The sequence below is a fragment of the Muscardinus avellanarius genome (genome assembly GCF_963383645.1).
Source record: "Muscardinus avellanarius genome assembly, chromosome: 10".
NCBI classification, from domain to species: Eukaryota; Metazoa; Chordata; class Mammalia; order Rodentia; family Gliridae; genus Muscardinus; species Muscardinus avellanarius.
In genome coordinates this window covers 100,384,128-100,403,598 of record NC_137796.1, presented here as the reverse complement: position 1 = coordinate 100,403,598, position 19,471 = coordinate 100,384,128, and the positions used below count along the sequence as shown (strand labels likewise).

Below are 19,471 nucleotides of genomic sequence, written 5' to 3'. Positions count from 1 at the left end.
CCCGGCTCTGTTATTACTTTTATAGCCCCTTCTTCCCCAGCACTTACGTATTCTGTTTGCATCATTTATCCTATTATGAAAATATAAATCATATCACATCTCCCGTTTAGGCCAGGAGTCCACAGACCATCTCCGTAAAAGGCCAGAGAATAGGTATCATAGGCTGGGCGAGCTAGGCACTTTCCATCACAAATGGATGTGGGTGTGTTGCAATAAAACTTTATTTACAAAACGTAGACAAGGGCCAGATTTGGTCATCCAGTCTGGTCAGTTTGTCAATCCTTGTAAGTCAGTCAGTCCCAAAGCCTCTTCTCATCCCTTTTAAAGAATAACCCACTAAGCCCAGAAGCATCTACATACCTCTCATCTTAAGCCCCACTCTTCCTCCTTCTTTTACTTATTTAGTTTTTTGGTACTGGGGATTGAACCCAGGGGCTTTTTACCCCAGAGCTACACCCCCAGCCCTTTTGACTTTTTATTTTGAAGCCGAGTCTCACTAAGTTGCTGAGGCTGGCCTCAAACCTGTGGTCCTCCTATCTCAGCCTCCCAAGTGTGGGGTTTACAGGTGTGCTATGGGATGATGGAGAGGGGACTGCAGGGGGGAGAAGGAAACGCGGCCTTCGCCGTTACAGAGGTGACCTGGCTGAGTGCAGAGCCCGAGGTGCCACCTGACTCCCACCCTCCCGGGCAGCCGCTCCTTCAATACCCAAACACTCAACGGGGTGCTTCCTGCCCCCATTTCACAGACGGGGAGACTGAGGTCAGAGAGGTCCAGGGACTTGCTTCTGAGAGCATTTAGCTGGCCAGTAGTGGGGCTGGAAGGCGAGGCCAGGGGGTTGGCCTGGAATCCACACTCTACCACACCATGCCAGACTTAACAGATGGACGGGTCGGCTGGAGGGAGGGAGTATGGATAGATGGATGGGCAGAGAGAGGGACAGATGGCCAAAAGGATTGATGGGTGAACAGAGGAATGGATGGGTGGATGAAGGGATGGATATACTGGCAGGTAGATGGATGGAAGAGGCGCTGCCAGGGTGGGGAGGAAGGATCTTAGTTAGGGAGCTGCAGCGTGGCCCAGGGTGAGAGGCGACAGGGCCCCGAAGTAGGGAGAAACCATGGAGTCAGAGGAGGGGAGCGAGATGAAAATATTTCAGAGCCGCCACAGGGCCTGAGCGGGACTGACCAGCCACAGGCAGCTCTCGAAATGCCTGGCATGAGCGCACGTCCAGCGGCGCGGCCACCGCCCTCGACGGGTCGCCAGATGTCGCCTTCCCCCCAAGGGAGCAGAGGATCCAGGCCCCTCGGCCTTTCCCCACACGACCAACTGGAACCTTACACGGGCGCCCTGGCGTCCCCGGGAGGACTGGTCCAGGACCGCCTGCGGGCGCCCAAGTTTGCAATGCTCCGTCCAGTTGTATACAATGGTGTCATGTTTGCATATAACCTCTGTGCCTCATTCGTGTACTTTAAATAATCACTAGGTCACCTACAATACCAATGTAAATGCACGTCAACAGGTATGCATTGGTTAGGGAATAATGATAGGGAAAAAAGGCTATACTTGTTCAGTACAGATACAATTTTCCCCACATTTTATTCCCACATTTTATTGTCTCTTCTCTCCCTCTGTCTCTCCCTCTCTCTCCCTCTCTCTCTCCCTCTCTCTCTCCTCTCTCTCCCTCTCTCTCTCTCCTCTCTCTCCCTCTCTATCTCTCTCTCCTCTCTCCTCTCTCCCTCTCTATCTCTTTCTCCTCTCTCCTCTCTCTCCCCTCTCCCCTCTCCCCTCTCCCCCCTCTCCTCCTCCTCCTCCTCCTCCTCCTCCTCCTCCTCCTCCTCCTCCTTCTTCTCTCTCTCTCTCTCTCTCTCCTCTCTCTCCTCTCTCTCCTCTCTCTCTCTCTCTCCCTCCCTTCCTCCCTCTCTCTTTCTCCCTCTCCCCCCCCCCCGCTGAGCTATACCCCTAAACCTTCCCAAGTGTTTCCGGCCCCCCGGGAGTTGAATGCGCAGGCTCGGAGCCCCTAGACAAGGAGGCCCGCTGGAGATTTTCTGCTGAGCGCTCCAGGTCTATGTTGTGACCATGATATAAACACTGTGTCCAGCTGGGCTTTCCTGACCACTATGGCTCCTCCTCCTTCCTGCCCATCTTGGGGTTTTCCCAGAATTAATGATCACCTTGTTTTATCATTTCTTTGCTTTCTACCGGTAGCGACCCCAAGCATATCACCAGCTGTCTGTATCTTCTCCCGTACCTCTCACTGCCTTCCTGGTGCCTGTCACCTCCGCCACCAGGACCCCATGCCCAGCAGGCCCCTGGCACTCGCTGGCACGTTTAGCACTTCAAATCTGCATTTTTCAACCTTGGGAGTCTGTTGCAGGGAACATTTTTGGGGAAAGCTTGCAAGGCAGAAAGCAGGCTCCAGTTTCAACCAGGTGTCGCCAGGGGTTTAGGTGGCCCAGCCTCCGTTCAGGAACATTCGTCACAAGTGTTTAGTGAACATCGAACAGATCAAAGATCCTGCCCTGTGATCTTTTTCTCTAACAGACAGGCTCTCAATTCCAGAGAGAGAGAGAGTTAAAAAGCAGCTCCACTTACGTGCACAGAATGGACTGGTCCTCCCGATCTGCAAACAGAAAGGAAAAGGCCGTGAATTGGAATGTGCTCTGAGCCGAGGCGTGGACGTGGCTCCTCCCGGCCTCCCGGCCTCCATCTCCTGCTCGCTGGCCTGGTGCGGGGCTGGCCAGGCTCCATGCCCGGGGCACGAGGGCAGACCTCAGCAAAGGGGCAGCTACAGGGGCCCCAGGCTGGCTCACCCAGGAGGCAGTGGGCCTCCTGCCTCAGGAGCTCTTGGGATGGGGGTCCCGGAGACCAGCCCTGCCCGGCATGGGTTGTGGGCAGGACACAGACTCTGGATCCAGACAGACTGAGCTCATCTCACTCTGTGGCCCTGGGCAAATATTCCTTTGTTGCTGTTGTTACTAGAGATGAAACCCCGGGGCATTCTACCTCTGAGCTACACCCACCACCGTGTGTGTGTGTGTGTGTGTGTGTGTGTGTGTGTGTGTGTGTGTGTGTTCTGTGCATGTTACTGGGGATTGATCCCAGGAGCATTGTACCTCCAAGCTATCCCCCCCAGCCCTATTTTTATGTTGAAACAGGGTCTCGCTAGGTTGATAAGCATCTCACTACTTGCTGAAGCTGTCCTCAAAGCTGCGATCCTCCCGTCTCAGTCTCCCAAGTACTGGGATTACAGGTGCGCACCACCATACCTGAATTTATTTTTTATTTTATTGGTCTATGTCATTAAAGTAAGATTTCAAGATGAGATCGTCCTGGGCCGGGGGAAACCTACAAGGATGGAGTCCTTATTTCTACGAGAAAGGAGAGAGATCAGCAATAGAGGGAGGCTTTCCTAGGAAGGATGGAGTCCAGTCTGGAAGGATTCACCCACACGGCAAGGATGACTACCAGCCCCTACAAGCCAGGGGGAGATACAGGACAGGCCCTTCTTCAGAGGCTGCAAGAGGACCAACCTGTCAACACTGACTCCACACCTCCAGGACTGTGAGAGAGTAAGTCCCTCCTCTCTTAGGTCAACAAATTAGTGCTCACTTGTTACAGCGGCCGCAAGAGACTGATACAGTCACCAGGCAGCTAATAAGCAGGCTGGGACTGGAACCCCAGGCTGGCCTGCTTCAAACACCTTACTGTTTATTACTGCGTTATCTCGCCTTCCTCAGATAACCCACGCTGGTGTGCCGGCCCTTCCAGGATATAGACAGGAAGAAAACAAGAAAACCTGCACCTCCCCGTGTACTCTGGAGAGAGATACTGTCAGTGTCTCCCCTTGTGGAAGGGAAGCGAACTGTACTACACTGGCAGAGGGCACAGCAATTGGGGAACAGGCAGGACAGGCAGAGGGCGAGAGCCGGAAGGACCAGGCCACTGCAATGAAGCCAGGCGGAAGGAGGGCCTGCAGGCCCTGCCCTGGCGGCCTCCGCTATTTTAAGGAACACTGCTGAGACTGGCAGAGGACAGACTATCTTGGTCCATCTGCTTTGGGGAGGCTGGCAGACCTTCCCAGCAGCCTGGCAAAGCCTGGCACCAGAGCAGGAGAGAATTTATAGGGTCAGAGGCTCAGAGGCCCCCCAGGGAGGGGAGCAGGCTCCATGCTAGGGGCTTCTGGGAGACCTCTGGCTTGGGACGTTCCCATCAGAAATGCTCCATGGGAAGCACACAGAGGCTGTGGCAGAAGAAGAGTTCCAGGTTGGTGCCCATGCGACCCTGTGAGGAGCTGGTGCTCCGGAGCTCTCTGACCTCGCCCCTGAGACTGGGCTGCAAGAGGGCAGAGCGGTCAGACTGCAGATGGCCTCGTCCCCTCTGGTTTCACGGGCTGCTCTATCCCGGCAGCCACTGCTCCTTATGCCCAATTCATTCATTCATTCATTCATTCTCTCCCCCCCCCCACCATGGAAATGGGATTTACATAGCCTTAATCATTACAAAACAGATGATTCAGATAAATGTAACACATTCACATGCCACACGACCACCACCTCTATCTCGCTCCAAAATACCTTGTCACCACCAGAGAGAATCCATTGTCCATCAAGCGGTAGCTGAGGCTGGAGCTGGGGCTGAGGCATAAGCACACATTTGCATACCGTATGCATTCAGCCAAGGAGACCTGAGGCCCTACTATGTGCCGGGCACAGGAAACACAAGAGGCAGCCAGATCTACTTATCCTTGCTTCTCAGAACCTCCTGGTCCAGTGTGGGCATCCGACGGGAGGAGAAATGACCACGGGAGGTGCCCACGGCACTGTGGGGGGCAGTGTGGCCTCTATGCTCCCCCCCGGGGGAGCAGGAAGGCCTCAGATGGACAAGAAAGCTGGGTCCAGGAGGAGGTGCAGGAATCCCAGGGCAACAGTGGAGCATCACGAGCAGAGACCTGGGACCCCAAAACTCAGAGATAGGAAGGGACAGGGCACTAACCGACCACATGGGGATGTGCGTGGCTGGAACCTCTCGGCCCGGCATGGCGCCCTGGGTTCCGGAACCTATCTACCCGGACCTCTGCACCTGGCTTGGAGGTTTAAGCCTCCAGGGTGCCCTTGCAAGGAGATCAAGAGCTTCAGGGGTCCCTCCCTGCAGCGGCCTGCCGAGGGCTCCCCACAGACCAGCTGTTTGGGCCGATCCCAGGCACAAGCTCAGGGTTTCTGGCCAGGGAGCCAGAGACTGCAGGCTGACCATAAAAGGAGAAAACCCGAGCTCACTGGGCCGAGAGGGCCCGGCTCGCTGCGTCTCTCTTGTCCTTCTCGTGCCAGGCTGCTGTGGGGCCAGGGAGGGCACGTGGCCCAGCCCGGCCCCGGGAGGGTCACTGGTACCCGGGGCTAGTGAGGAGGCGAGGACCCCATCTCTAGTCGTTCCAGCAGTGGGCCCGGGCAGGGGGCAGCGAGCAGCTGTTTAACCCGCCCAGTCCAGGCTTCTCTGTCATCTCTTCTACCATGGAAGGACTTGGCAAGAACTCACCATCTGGAAATGAGAAATGGGCCTCGCAAGACACCGAATCTCCCAGCACCTTGACCTCGGACTTGGGACTGTGTAGTTCTGTGACAAACCTCCACGGTGGGAATGCACTCCTGTTGTTTATAAGCAACCCTCACTGGGGCATTTTGTTACAGCACACTGAACAGATTAAGAGGCAAGGGGTAGCTTTTCTTTTTTGCTTTTTTTTTTTTTTTTGTATTCTTTGCCATAATCTTTAACAGCGACACAACTATTTTTTAAAGCCTAGCTTTTGGGGGGAGTCTCAGTTTTTCTTCTGCTAAACAGAGCGGCAGTGACACATTATCTATCCTCTTGCCACAGAGGGAAGAGAAGACATCCCCAAGGGTGGCAGCGGTGCTGGTCCCAGATTCTGGGGCTGAGTCACTTGGCAAGAAGAGCCCCGAATCTCTCCCACCAATCAAATGTGGATGCTACTGCCGGCCCTAGAGGGCACCAGTGAGGTTGGTGGGGTGTGAGCCCAGCACCCATCATGGCCAACCAGGGACAGAGGGCCAGGGCTGACTGTGGGAACCTGCAAAGCCCAGGGGCGGGCTGGATGACGCCCCCCACCACGCCACCCTGCAGACTTATCTCCAGCTTGGAGAGCGGCAGGCCAAGAGCCTGGGGCTGGAGATTTCTGTTTAATCCCCTGAGAGCAGCTGTTTAGTGCTAATGAGGTGAAGACAAAGCACTTCTTGTGACAGGGCCAGCCAGACACCTCCCGAGGGCTCCTCTCAGCACATTGGAATGGGCTCTCATCTGTCTGCTCCCCCCCTACCCCAGGGAGCCTGGAGTGGAGATCGGAAGTGGACGCTGCTGGGGCCCTTCCCATCTCATCCTGTGTTGATCAGACCACTGACTGACCCCAGCCCTGGCCTCCCAAGCTCCCAGCCTTCAACACCAAGAGAAGCCAGACCTGCAAGAGCAGACAGTAAGAAACTGGACGCGCAGCCCATGGTTCTCCCTGGGACAGGGAGCCCTGCAGCATCCCAGGACCTGGAGAGGCCCCGGCCTCAGATAAACCAAGTTCAAGTCCAGCTCTGCCACTTGTCTGACCTCCCACAAGGCCTCTGTTTTCTCCCCCGCTATAAACCGGCTGATAACAGCTTGATAACACTATAGCTGATAGCAGCAGCTGCCCCGAGTGTTGGGTCACCCAACGAGCCATGCGCACACCTGCTTAAGACACATGCACACAGACACACGCAAGAAGAGTTGATATTTGCCACTTCATAAAAGCCTTTAAGGAGCCGGGCGTGGTGGCGCACGCTTGTAATCCCAGCATTTGGGAGGCTGAGACAGGAGGATCATGGTTCGTGGCCAGGCTCGGCTACTTAGCGAGGCCCTCTGCAACTCAGCGAGACCCTGATTCAAAAATAAAAAGACTAAACCGTAGTGCTGGTGGTGTAGCTCAGAGGTACAACACCCCTGGGTTCCATCCCTAGTACTGCAAAATAAACAAATAAGTAAAAGTGTACTGGTATTGGGAAGAGGGTTTAAAATGTATTAATGTGTCAATACTGGGAAAGATGTCCAATCTTGAAATATGTCTTCTTTACTAAGAAAGCCAGGGTTAGCTAACATGTCCTTGCATTCCTAAGAACAATTTAACACATTTTGGGGGAGAAGACGAAAGGTAAAAACTTTTGTCTGGAGACAGAGATGCCTCCCTCTCAGGCCATAAATCTGGGCCTGTGTTTGGAGACAGAGATGTCTCCCCCTTTAGGCCATAAATTCGGCTGGAGAGATAACAGAAGCAGAGCTGGGGTTGGAGATAAGGTGTAACATGATCTCCAAAAATCAGAGGGACCTGCTGGACTTAGACAGGATAAAAACTCAGTAAACTGGAGTTCGTTGGCATTTTCATTCGAATTGCCCCCCTGTGCCCCGCTCCGGCACAGGGCTGTAACTATCTCTATATTTCTACCTTTTTAATAAACTTCTTTAAATCTTCAGCAGCTGTCCAAGTGATGAATACTTATTCTTAGCTTAGGACAAGAATCCACGGTTTTTCTGTTTGTCTGTCTGTGTGATAGTGGGTGGGGGGGGTTACTTTTTCACACACACACCACGCACCTTTCCCCCCCAACCTATCCCCTGTAACAAAAAGGAAGGAAGGAAGGAAGGAAGGAAGGAAGGAAGGACAAAAATAGGGCTAGAGGTATATGTTGAAGGTACAATGCCCCTAGGTTATATCCCCAGTACCACAGAAAAGAAAGAAAGAAAGAAAGAAAGAAAGAAAGAAAGGAAGGAAGAAAGAGAGGGAACAAAAAATAGGGCTGGGGTGTAGCTCAGAGGTAGAATGTCCCTAGGTTCCTTCTCCAGTACTGCAAAATAAACAAATAAATGCCATTACAGAAAACATGAGAAAAAGGAAAGCTCTTGACATTCCTTACTTTGTTATTCAGTATTGTTTTCATTTTGGGAAAAAAACATAATGCAGGTACCATAGTAGTTTCGGGAATTAATTGTAAAGGTCCTCTAAATGAGTCCTGCCGGCCTAGTGGCTCCATAATTAAGGATCATTGAAAGTCTTCTCGTGACGCCCTACGCACATGGCAAGCAGATCCTAAGAAGCCATCACCATCACTAACACTTTGCAGGAGAGGAACATGGTGGTTGAGCCCCTGCACTGAGCTTTCTTCCTTCCCCAAACCTTACTGAGATGACAGTAAAGGGATTTTCAGATCAAGTAGTCATAAACAGCGGGAGAGACCAGCAACTTGACAGGATGTGTGGAGAACAGTTCCAGGCAAGCAGAGAAAGGATGGCAGTGGGGGGAACTGAAAAGCACCCTGATGTTACCTAACGTCAGAGACTCCCACACCATGCCTACCCAAACCCCCATAACTTGTGGTACCAGGGGCCCCTGGAAGAGGGGGCCACAGGAGAGAGAAAAACACAAGCGCTGAGTGAAATATGTATAAGAAGCTGCGAGACACCCCAGATACCGTCTGCAGTCCTGGAGTCAAGCGACTCCCTTCCCACAGCCAGTTGAAGGTGGTAGACTGACTCTCTCAGGAGAGTTATAGAGGGGGCGTCTCATCCTGGGGGACAGCAGGGACCATCCTGGGAGAAGGAAGATGGCATGCAAATATCATCCCCAAGTTTGGAGCCCTCAGCCTTTTTTAAAATAGACCCTTAGCTGGGCGTGGTGACGCGCACGCTTGTAATCCCCGCGCTTGGGAGGCAGAGACAGGAGGATCGCGCAGGTTCGAAGCCAGCTGCGCTGGTGTAAGAGACCCTGTTTCCAAATAAAAATGTAAAAATAGGTCTGGGAGTGTAGCCCGGAGGTAGAAGGGCTTCCAGGAACCCCAGTACCACCAAAATAAATAAATAAATAAATAAATAAATAAATAAATAATAAAATAGACTCTCAAAATGATGCTAGCTAGGTCTTTAACCTCCAGGCAGAAGACTGTATAAGCCATCTAGGAAGAATCAGATCAGCCCCAGAAAAAAGTACAGAGACATCAGAAGTGACTAATGGGACCCTGCAAGAGTCAAGCTCAGAGCCAGTGAGCCCCGCCTGCACACAGGGAGCTTCTCTCCTCTCCTCCTTACCCCACACACCCACAGAAACAGGCAGCCAAGAATCAGCAGAGATCCAGAGAAAGCCATTACAAGACAAGCAGACCTTATAACAATAAACAGAAAAGTATGCGCCTTGGAGGAAAAAGAGATGGAGGAAGAAGTGTTCTCCAAGAAACAGACTATCACACCCACAGAAAAAGAAAGAAACATTCAGGAAACAAAAGAGTTCTTGGAAATTAGAAAAATAGAGTCGGGCGTGGTGGCGCACGCCTGTAATCCCCGCGCTTGGGAGGTGGAGACAGGAGGATCGCGCAGGTTCGAAGCCAGCTGTGCTGGTTTAGGAGACCCTGTTTCCAAATAAAAATGTAAAAATAGCTCTGGGAGTGTAGCCCGGAGGTAGAAGGGCTTCCAGGAACCCCAGTACCATATATATATATCAGAAACTAAGAATGCAACAAAAGAGAAAGTGGAGGTACTGCTCAGGAAACAAATAAGGAGGGAGGGAGGGAGGGAGAGAGAGAGAGAGAAAAGAAGAAGGAGGAGGAGGAGAGAGAGAGAGAGAAAGGAGAGGGAGAGAGAGAAAGAGAGAGAGAGAGGAGAGAGAAAACGAGGAGGAGGAGGAGGAGGAGAGAGATAAAGGAGGAGAGGGAGAGGGAGAGAGAGAAGCTAAACTGCAGGACCAGTTCACAAACTCCATTATGGAAATTAGACTTTTAGAAAGGGAACAGAGAACACAACGAGGCAAACAGAATAAAGGAAATAATTATAAAAACTCCCCACAGTTTAAGGACCGAGATACAAATTCACAGATTTAAGAGGGCCCAGTGAGACTCCAGAACACTGGGTGAAGACAGGTCCGTGGAAAGTCCCATCATCGTGAACAGGGAGAGAGAGAGGAGTCTGAAAACGTCCAGAGAAGGGAGAGAAAACGCGAAACTGATCATACACAAAGAACCAAGAACCAAACTGGGTTTTGTCTTCTCAAAAATGAAAATGAAGTTGAATGGAAACAAAGCAATTTCTTTACAATTTTGAAGGAAAATTATTTCTTGTCCAATATATATATATATATATATATATATATATATATATATTGGTGGTACTGGGGTTCCTGGAAACCCTTCTACCTCAGGGCCACACTCCCAGAACTATTAAAAAAAAAAATTGGAAACAGGGTCTCTTAAGCCAGCGCGGCTGTCTTCGAACCTGCACGATCCCTCTGTCTCCGCCTCCCAAGTGCGGGGATTACAAGCGTGCGCCATCTCCCCCGGCCCTCTTGTCCAATATTTTTAAACCCAGCTAAACTATCCCCTTCACATTAGTGAAACATCAAGTCTTCTGGACATACAGTCTTTCTCCATACATCAGGATCACATACATCCTTTAACCAAAGAGGAAAACATGGAAAGCAGAATACATCATGAGCGTATCAAGAGAAAGCTGAAGTGTGATGAGGAACATTCCGGATGACAACACAACTCATAGAGAGGGTTGGGGCTGGTCAGAAAGCGATGGCAGAGATAACCCTGAAGGAGGGAATATCAATATCTGAACCTCAATACCAACATAAAGAGGAGATTAACACATTTAGAAGGAGGACTTTGGGGCAGAATAAGTGATTAAATGCATAAAAAACAGATTGTAGGGTAGGAAGAAAGGTAGCTGCTAATTCCAAAGGAAAAGAATTTATTATACAGGAAAAGTAATCATAAGACAGCCAGAGATAAAAACTGAATAACAGCTACATAACCATAATAATATAAACCCCAAATAGCATTTATATAGTCATAATAATGTAAACTGAATACTGAGTTCATCAAAATTGGGATAAACTGTACTGGGAATCTATAGTGAGGCCTATGTGTGGGATGAGGCAGCGCCGACTAGTCAAGGGGGTGGATATGCTAAATATTCATAATTCATGGTGATACCTGAAACCGAAACGTTTGAAAGGCATCAGTAATAGAATTAAGTATTCAAACATGGAGGCAAATGCTCAAAAAATCAGTTATAAGAGTTGATGAAGCCGGGCGTGGTGGCGCACGCTTGTAATCCCAGCATTTGGGAGGCCGAGACAGGAGGATTGCGGCTCGAGGACAGCCTCAGCTACTTAGTGAGGCCCTTTGCAACTCAGTGAGACCTTGTTTTAAAATAAAGAATAAAAAATAGGGCTGGGGGTGTATCTCGGAGGTATAATGCCACGGGTTCCATTCCCAGTACTGAAAAAAAAAAAAAAAAAAAGGTTGATGATGGTTACCTCTGGAAAAGAAGCAAAGGATAAACTATTTCTCTATTTTTTTTAGTAAGCCTTAAGGAATTATTTGACACTATACTGTTTGCATAGATAATTTAATAAAAATCTGAATATATATATGCATATGCACATATATAATAGAGAAGATTGAACCCAGGGGCATTCTACCTCCAAGCTCCACCCTCAAACCAATTTTGCATTCTTTATTCTGAAACAGGTTCTCACTAAGTTGCAGAGAGCCTCACTAAGTAGCTGAGGCTGGCCAAGAACCTGCGATCCTCTTGTCTCAGCCTCCCAAGTATTGGGATTACAAGCGTGCACCACCACGCCTGGCTGGAACTAATATTTTTTAAAAGCCAACAAGGAATCCCTATAAGTACTGACACGGAACACCCTCACAAAATGTGAAGCAGAGTATATAGGATGCTACCATGCGTAGGGAAAATGGTGGGCATAAGAGACCTGTATCATTTGTTTATACATGAAAATATATATACATGTGTATAGTAGGTATTCTTCCTGAGCTTGTAAGATGTATTTTTTAGAATGTTCATTTTCCTAGTTCTTTCTCTCCAAGGGACGAGGCTTCCTTTGGACCATTTTGCTAAAGCCCCTCCCATCTGTCCAATCCCCTGGGGCAGCAGAGGCCAGCACTGGGCGCTCTGAGCTCCCACCACAGTGAACCAGCCAGCCCCCGGCTGGCGCCTCTCACCTGTTCTCACCTCAATACTTGCTCCTCCTACGTTCACACATAATTTTTTTTTTGGTGGTACTCGGGGTGAAACTCAGAGGCTTTCTACCTCTGGGCTATACTCCCAGACCCATTATATATATATTTTTTGGAAACAGGGTCTCACTAAGTTGCTGAGAGCCTCAATAAGTAGCTGAGGCTGGCTTTGAACCTGTGCTATCCTCCTGTCTCAGCCTCCCAAGCGTGGGGATTACAAGCGTGCGCCACCACACCCGGCTATAATTTTTTTTTTTTTTTGGTGGTCCTGGGGTTCCTGGAAGCCCTTCTACCTCTGGGCTACACTCTCAGACCTATTTTATATTTTTATTTGGAAACAGGGTCTCCTAAGCCAGCGCGCCTGGCTTCGAACTTGCGCGATCCTCCTGTCTCCGCCTCCCAAGTGCAGGGATTACAAGTGTGCGCCACCACGCCCAGCGTCCGGCTATAATTTTTCATTTTGTCAAAAGAAACTAAGCAAACAAAAAAAATCAAATCTTAATTCATTTTATACTTAGTGTAACCTGGACGTGGTGGTGCATACCTAGAATCTCAGGACTTGGGAGGTTAAGACAGGAAGATAAAAAGTTCGAGGCTAGCCTCAGTAACTTAGTGAGCCCCTGTTCTCAAATAAAAATAAATAAATAAAACAGGGATGAGGATGTAGGTCAGAGGTAGACTATCGCTGGGTTCAAACCCTAGTAACCATAAAAAATTAAATAAGTAAATATACTCAATCTAAGAATTATCTATTTGCAATTATAACCAAATTCATAATATACTTAAACAAAATATGCCTATTTTCATAATTTTCAGTGTAATTTTTAAAGCTTGGTCAAACCTTTTTAAAACCCCACTCCTCTTGCTATCTATAGTGAAATGTAAGTTTGTGCGGGGGCGGGGGGTCCTGGGGAATTAAACCCAGGAACTCTGAGCTCTATCCCAGCCCTCTTTTTTTATTTGGAAACAGGGTCTCACTAAGTTTCTGAGGGCATTGCAAAGTTGCTGAGGCTGGCCTTGAATCTGTGATCCTCCCATTTCGGCCTCCCAAGTGCTGGGATTAAAAGCATGATCACTATGCTTGGCTTCAGTCCACAATTTAAACAACATTTCTCTGGAACCAATGATCAAAATCTCTGTAATCTCATACCATTCAGCTCAGCTAAGTGTGTGAAAGGTTGCACAGCAAAATGTCCCTGCTGGAGATCTCCGGGTGAGAGAAGGACAGGGGTAGGAATGTTCTCCTTTGCTTGAATATAGGTTGAATTTTTTCTAGAATGAATGCAATGCATAATATTAAAGATTTTTCAAAGTTACAACTCTTTCTTTTCAGAGCCTTATAGCCATGCCAACCCACATGTCACTCTCCCAATTCTCCGCTGCTGACAAAATTTTATTTCTTTGTGGTTTTAAGATAAAAGATATTTAGTGGGAACTCCCTGGACTCTAGAAAAGAACAGCAAATGGTACAAAGTAATCAGGAACATCTCAGTCTCCAAAATAGAGATAGCCGGGTATGGTGGCGCACGCTTGTCATCCTAGTACTTGAGAGGCTGAGACAGGAGGATTGCAGGTTCCCAGCTAGCCTCAGCTGCTTAGTGAGGCCCTCCATAACTTAGTGAGACCGTGTTTCAAAAAATTTTTTAAAAGAAAGAAAAATAGAGAGAGAGAGAGAGAGCACTAGATAGAGAGAAACAGACCAACATTCGAGCAGACACAGGAAAAGAATCTAACCTCCTCCCCTTCTGCCATGCCTTTGGATATTATAGCATAAACATGTGATGCCTGGGTCTATGGCTGCCATCTGGCGACCGTCAGGAAGCCAAAAATCAAAACAAAACACAAAGTCTCAAAGACACCTGCTTCTGAGCTGCTGAATTACGTACCCTGACATCATCAACCTCCAGCCTCCCTCTTAGGGAGGCAACACACTCCTATTGTTTAAGCCGCTTTAGTTCTGATGTTACTTGCAACTAAAAGCATGCCAAATGAGATAAGTACCATCAGTCTGTGATGCTCAGCTTCCCCAAGAGGCAGGCAAACAACTTTCTAAAAACTCCTTCAGTCGCGGTGACCACAATACAATAAGGAAGACGGCGCCTGTGTGCAGGATCCCCTGCCTGACACCCCTGCCCCTGAGAGCCCACTCCAGGACAGACCCGGCAGGGCTCCATCTGCTGGTCATCGCGGGTAACGGCAGTCTCATATCCGACTCACTGGAAAGGTCAGGTCCTGCCCCCAGAGCCTGCCTGTCCCAGCATCCTCTGGGCCCTCGGTAACCGCACCATGGGCTCCTCTCCTTCTCTCTGTGTTCCCCACGTGTTGCCAACCCTATAGAGGAGTCTACTTTTTGCAATTTGCCATCGTCTTGCCTGGCCGATGCACTCATTTGTATGAACTGAGAGATCAGTAATACTGACCGGCGTATGGTCAATATAGCCCATGTTGCCATCCTGTTTGTGTATTACAGCTTGAGAATCCTTTATCAGAAGTGCCTGAGATCAGAACTGTTTCAGATTTTGGAACATGGGAGGTGTCTCAGGGATGGGAGTCTCAGGTGTCTCAGGGATGGGAGACGAGTCTAAATGGGAGACACACTTGTTTCATGTACGCCTTACGCACACAGAGCCTGAAGGTGGAGCCCCCTGGACCCGTTGAGTCTTTCCTGGGGCTGTTGTTCACTCTCTTCCTTTCCAGACAAGCGCCTGGCCAGCACCCTCGGGCAGCCAGCGGGGCCGGGTACTTGGAGCCCAGCGGGGCCATGCCCGTATTTGCCCAGGCTGCCTGCTCCGCTCGCCCTCCCGGGCTTGGAGCACAGATGTTCAGCTTTTTCCTTTTTCAGTCACAGCCCTCCTGTCCCCTGTGCTGCCTGCCAAGGCCCACATTCCTGGCAAGAACGCAGGCGGGCGGGCAGGAGGGGCCGGGCCGGGCGGCGCTCTTGGGGGCACCCCACGCACCCCGGCGCCCGCTCACCTTGCAGCATGCTCCGGTACGCCGTGTCGGCGATGGCGTAGATGTGCGGTGGCATCTCGTGCCTCTTCTTGCCCTTGTACATGTCCACGATCTTCTCCGAGTAGATGGGCAGGTATTTGTAGGGGTTGACCACCACGCAGAAGAGGCCAGAGTAGGTCTGCAAACAGAGGGCCCAGCTTAATCCCAGACTTTGAGAAGGAGCGCGCTACGGCAGACACGCCATCTTCTCATGTTAGAGGTGGGGAAACTGAGGCCCGGGGTCACAGCGGGAACCCTTTGGTATACTGCTGGTCCAGATATGGGGGAAGAGGAACAAGGGGTGAGACTGGACTCTCCAGCCACCTGCATTATATTTTACAACTGTGTGATTTCATTTTTTTTTTAAATTGGGGATTGGGCCCAGGGGCATTCTACCTCCGAGTGACACCCCTAGTCCTGTTGAATTTTTTCATATTTTGAAACAGGGCCTTGCTATGTTGCTGAAGTCCTAAATTGCTAAGGCTGGCTGTGAACCTGCGATCCTCATGTCTCAGCCTCCCAAGTCCTGGGATGACAGGTGTGTGCCACCAGCCGTGTAATTTTAAATAGCTCTGGCTTCCAACCTCAGCTCCACTCCCACCAGCATCCCTTCTCCTCCCCAAGCCTCAGGAACTTAAATAGCAGCTGCTGTTGGCTGAACACTTACGACGCGCCGGGCCGCTGGGCAGAGCCCCACCCACCATCTCTCTGTGCCCCCACCACTGCTGTAAAGGGGACACTGTTACTGCCCTACCACCCTCGTGACGGGGGACGAAGCCGTCACCAAGCCACCGAGACAGACATCATGACTATTCACCCCACAGACAGTGCTCATGGCCATTAACTCAGTACTTCCTCATCCAGAAACTGGGGATAAAGACAACCATCCTTCAGGAGAAACAGACAGGATATAATAAGGACAAGCCTGGAAGGCATTACGCGAGAGAAAGAACCGGGCGCAAAGGACCATGCGCCGCAGGTTCTGTTTCTGTGCATGCCCAGAACAGACACATCCACAGAGACAGAAAAAGGGGTTGTGGTTCCCAGGGGCTGGGGAGCGGGACACCGAGGAGAGACTGCTCACGGGTACAGGGTTTCTTTGTGCGATTATAAAAATGTGCCGGTGGCGCATGATTGTAATTCCAGTCCTTGGGAGTCTGAGACAGGATGATTGCAGCAGGTTCGAAGCCAGTCTCAGCAATCTAGCGAGACCCTGTTTCAAAGTAAAAATAAAACAGGGCTGGGGGTGTAGCTCAGAGGCAGGACATCTCCCTGGGTTCAATCCCCAGTGCCAGAAAAAATAAAAAATTAAAATGTGCCAGGAGCTTGGGGGTGTAGCTCAGTGGTAGATTTTTTGCCAGCATACATGAGGCACTAGAGCTACCCCAGCACCACACAGACACACACACACATACACATATACACATATACACACACACACATACACATATACACATACACACATACACATACACACATACACATATACACACAAACACACATACACATATACACACACATACACATATACACACATACACACACACATACACACATTTTCTCTCTCTCTTTCTCTCTCTCTCTCTGATCCTTTAAATTGGTGACATTTGAGCCGGGCGTGGTGGCACACGCTTGTAATCCTAGTACTAGGGAGGCTGAGATCACAGGTTCACAGCCAGCCCCAGCTACCCAGTGAGGATCCCAGAAACTTAGGGAAACCCTGTTTCAAAATAAAAAATAAAATAGAGCTGAGGGCGTAGCTCAGAAGTCCTTAAGTTCTATCCCCAGAACGACATACACAAAAATAAATAAAAATAGTGAATTTTGGCCAGACATGTTAGCACACTCCTGTAATTCCCGTATTTGGGAGGCTGAGACTGGAGGATTTCAGGTTTGAGAAGCAATTTAGCGAGGCCCTCTGCAACTTAGGTTTTGTCTGCAAATAAAAAATAAAATAGGAAAGCCGGGTGTGGTGGCGCATGCCTGTAATCCCAGCATTTGGGAGGCTGAGGCAGGAAGATCCTGGTTCGCAGACAGCCTTAGCTACTACTTAGTGAGGCCCTTCGCAACTCAGTGAGACTCTGTTTCAAAATAAAGAATAAAAAATAGGGTTGGGGGTATGGCTTGGAGGTAGAATGCCCCTGGGTTGCATCCCCAGCACCCCCTCCAAAATAGGGCTGGGGTGTAGTGCAGAAAGGGTGTGCGTGGGTTCAGTCCACAGTGCCACACACACACAAAGGTGAATTTGATATTATTGATATTATATGCATTTTGTCATAATAAGAAAAAGCGGTCCTGCCCTGGCCAATGGACAGGACTATCTGAGCATGATGGGCGCGGGGGGCGGGGACTAAGGCCACGCGAGCCTACTGCGCCTGTACTCTTCCTCACCTGACGTCATCTGGCTTTCTCATGGCGGAGGCCACAACTCAGCAGACAGGCCCCATCCTGTCCCCAGCAGGGCTCCCCCCACGGTAAACACCAGGAACAATGCCACCGCGTGTGCCATCCCTCCACTCCCCTGGGAGTGGCCGAGGGAGAGGGCGCAGAGATCCCATCTCTGGTCACACTCAAGGCAAACCCAGCAACAGAGAGGTTAACGACCAAAGTCACCATGCAAGAACCTGGCGGCACCGAACCCGGCCTGGCGGTTCCCAGGCGGGAACATGGCTCGTAGGTGGTCCGACCCATGCCCCTCCCACAGAAATGGAAATAGTGGAGCATTCCTTCATTCTGTAACCCCTACATACAGTGTGAGAGTTGAGACCACCTCACAAACACAGCCAAGTCCCTGCAGCCAAGGGCTGGGGCCGCAGGGGTGAGAGCAGGCCCCCCAGGGCGCAGTCTGCAAGGGGTCATTGTTGGGTGACTGCTGGGGGTGCGCAGGGTGGAGTGGAGTTCTTCAAAAATATAGGATTGGTGGGGGTGTAAAGGGAATGATCTTCCAGGTCCCAAATCAATAGGGCCAACAGAAGCCCCATTCAAACAGCCACCCGCCATTTATTGGGCACTTACTGTGTACCAGGGGCTGGAGATAAATACATCCATGATAGCCACTGTCCTCAAAGAGTTCATAGATTTCGAAGGGGAGACGACAGTACTAAGGTATAAACAGAGTTAAGGAGCAAGGGAGAGACACCCCAGAGCCAGGTTGGGGTGCTCAGGGAGACTTCAGAGGGGAGCATCCCCTGCACGGATCTTAAAGGCCAAGAAGGTGTTACCAGCTCGGGAGGTAGAGCAGGCATCAGAGTCCGGGAAACAGGCTAGGGTGTGTGGAGGTGGAGCGCGCATTGACTGGGGCAAAGTCGCTGCCGCTGGGAGGAGGGGAGGAGAGTGAGGGAAGAGGCTCTAAGGAGCCCCAGCCTGCTGCTGCGGGTGCCCTCCCCGCCCCCAACACAGCAGCTCCCAGCAGCCCGCTCTGCGGAGCCCTGCCTTGTCCTCTTCAGCCCCAACACAGGTCTTGGCATGCAGTCGGTGCTAAATAAATACTAGCTAAAAGAGTGCTTGAGAGGTCATTGAAGGTTCCCTAGAGTAGGGGCAGCCTGTGTTCATCCCTGTGAGCTGGGCCCTCCATTGCACACAGTAGGTCCACAGTAGACATTGGTGGAGCCAGAGCCCAGCCCACATCTTGCTCATTTGCATCCCTGCCCCCGGCACCGCCTCCCAAAGAGGAAGTGTCCAATCAGTGACCACCCCAGGGAGGGTGGCCTAGTCCCGCCTCTTCTTCCCATCTCAGCCCCGCCTCCAGCGTCTCCAGGCCACGCCCCTTAGAACTTGGGTTTCTTTGACAGCCCAGGCGAGACTGGAGGCCGTAAACGGTGGTGGTTGGGGGTGTAGAATTGGGGCCCAGGGTTTGGGGTTTGAATCCTCGCTCTGCTACTTTCAACTGCATGATCCTGGCCAAGTCTCTTAACCTCTCTGAGCTTCCTTTATACACATCAAAGGGGCCTCCCAACAGCGCCTGCCTGGGTCTGCTATGTGATATGTAAGGCACTTAGCTCCCTTCCTGGTATGCTGGGTACCTGATCAACTCCAGTGATCGGTCCTAACTTAGCTTGCTGATGACAAAAGCCCCTGCCAGCCTGGAGCCCGCACACGTGCTGGCCCCTCTACCTGGAGCTTGCCCCTGATCTCCCCAGAATCCTGTCTGTCTCCTCGCTCGGGGTGCAGCCTGGGCGCCACGGCCTGGCATGTCAGCTGCTGTGTCTCCGGTACTCAGCACAAGGCAGATATTTACTCGGCAAATATTTGCTGAGTAAAAGAAAGAGAGGACACTGCGTTTCCAACCCCACTTGCAGCTTCAGGAGAGAAGTAGTCTCTTCTTCGAGCTTGCCCAGGACCTCTCCTGCTCCGTGCACACAGCAGGCACTTAACCCATGCTTCCGGGCAGATCTGAATCTCCAAGCCAGCCAGATAC

General features: G+C 50.7%; 1 protein-coding gene across 2 annotated transcripts in view; it reads right to left on the bottom strand.

Annotated features, from left to right (window-relative positions):
• MYH11 (myosin heavy chain 11) overlaps positions 1–19,471 on the bottom strand; it is a gene marked incomplete at both ends in the record, with an annotated part of 82,571 nt that overhangs the window by 58,290 nt on the left and 4,810 nt on the right. For both annotated transcript variants that reach the window (XM_080702417.1, XM_080702418.1), the window contains 2 exons: positions 2,594–2,621; positions 15,037–15,193. In XM_080702417.1, the coding sequence (XP_080558543.1) occupies positions 2,594–2,621; positions 15,037–15,193 (185 nt within the window). The remainder of the gene's footprint in view (positions 1–2,593; positions 2,622–15,036; positions 15,194–19,471) is intronic.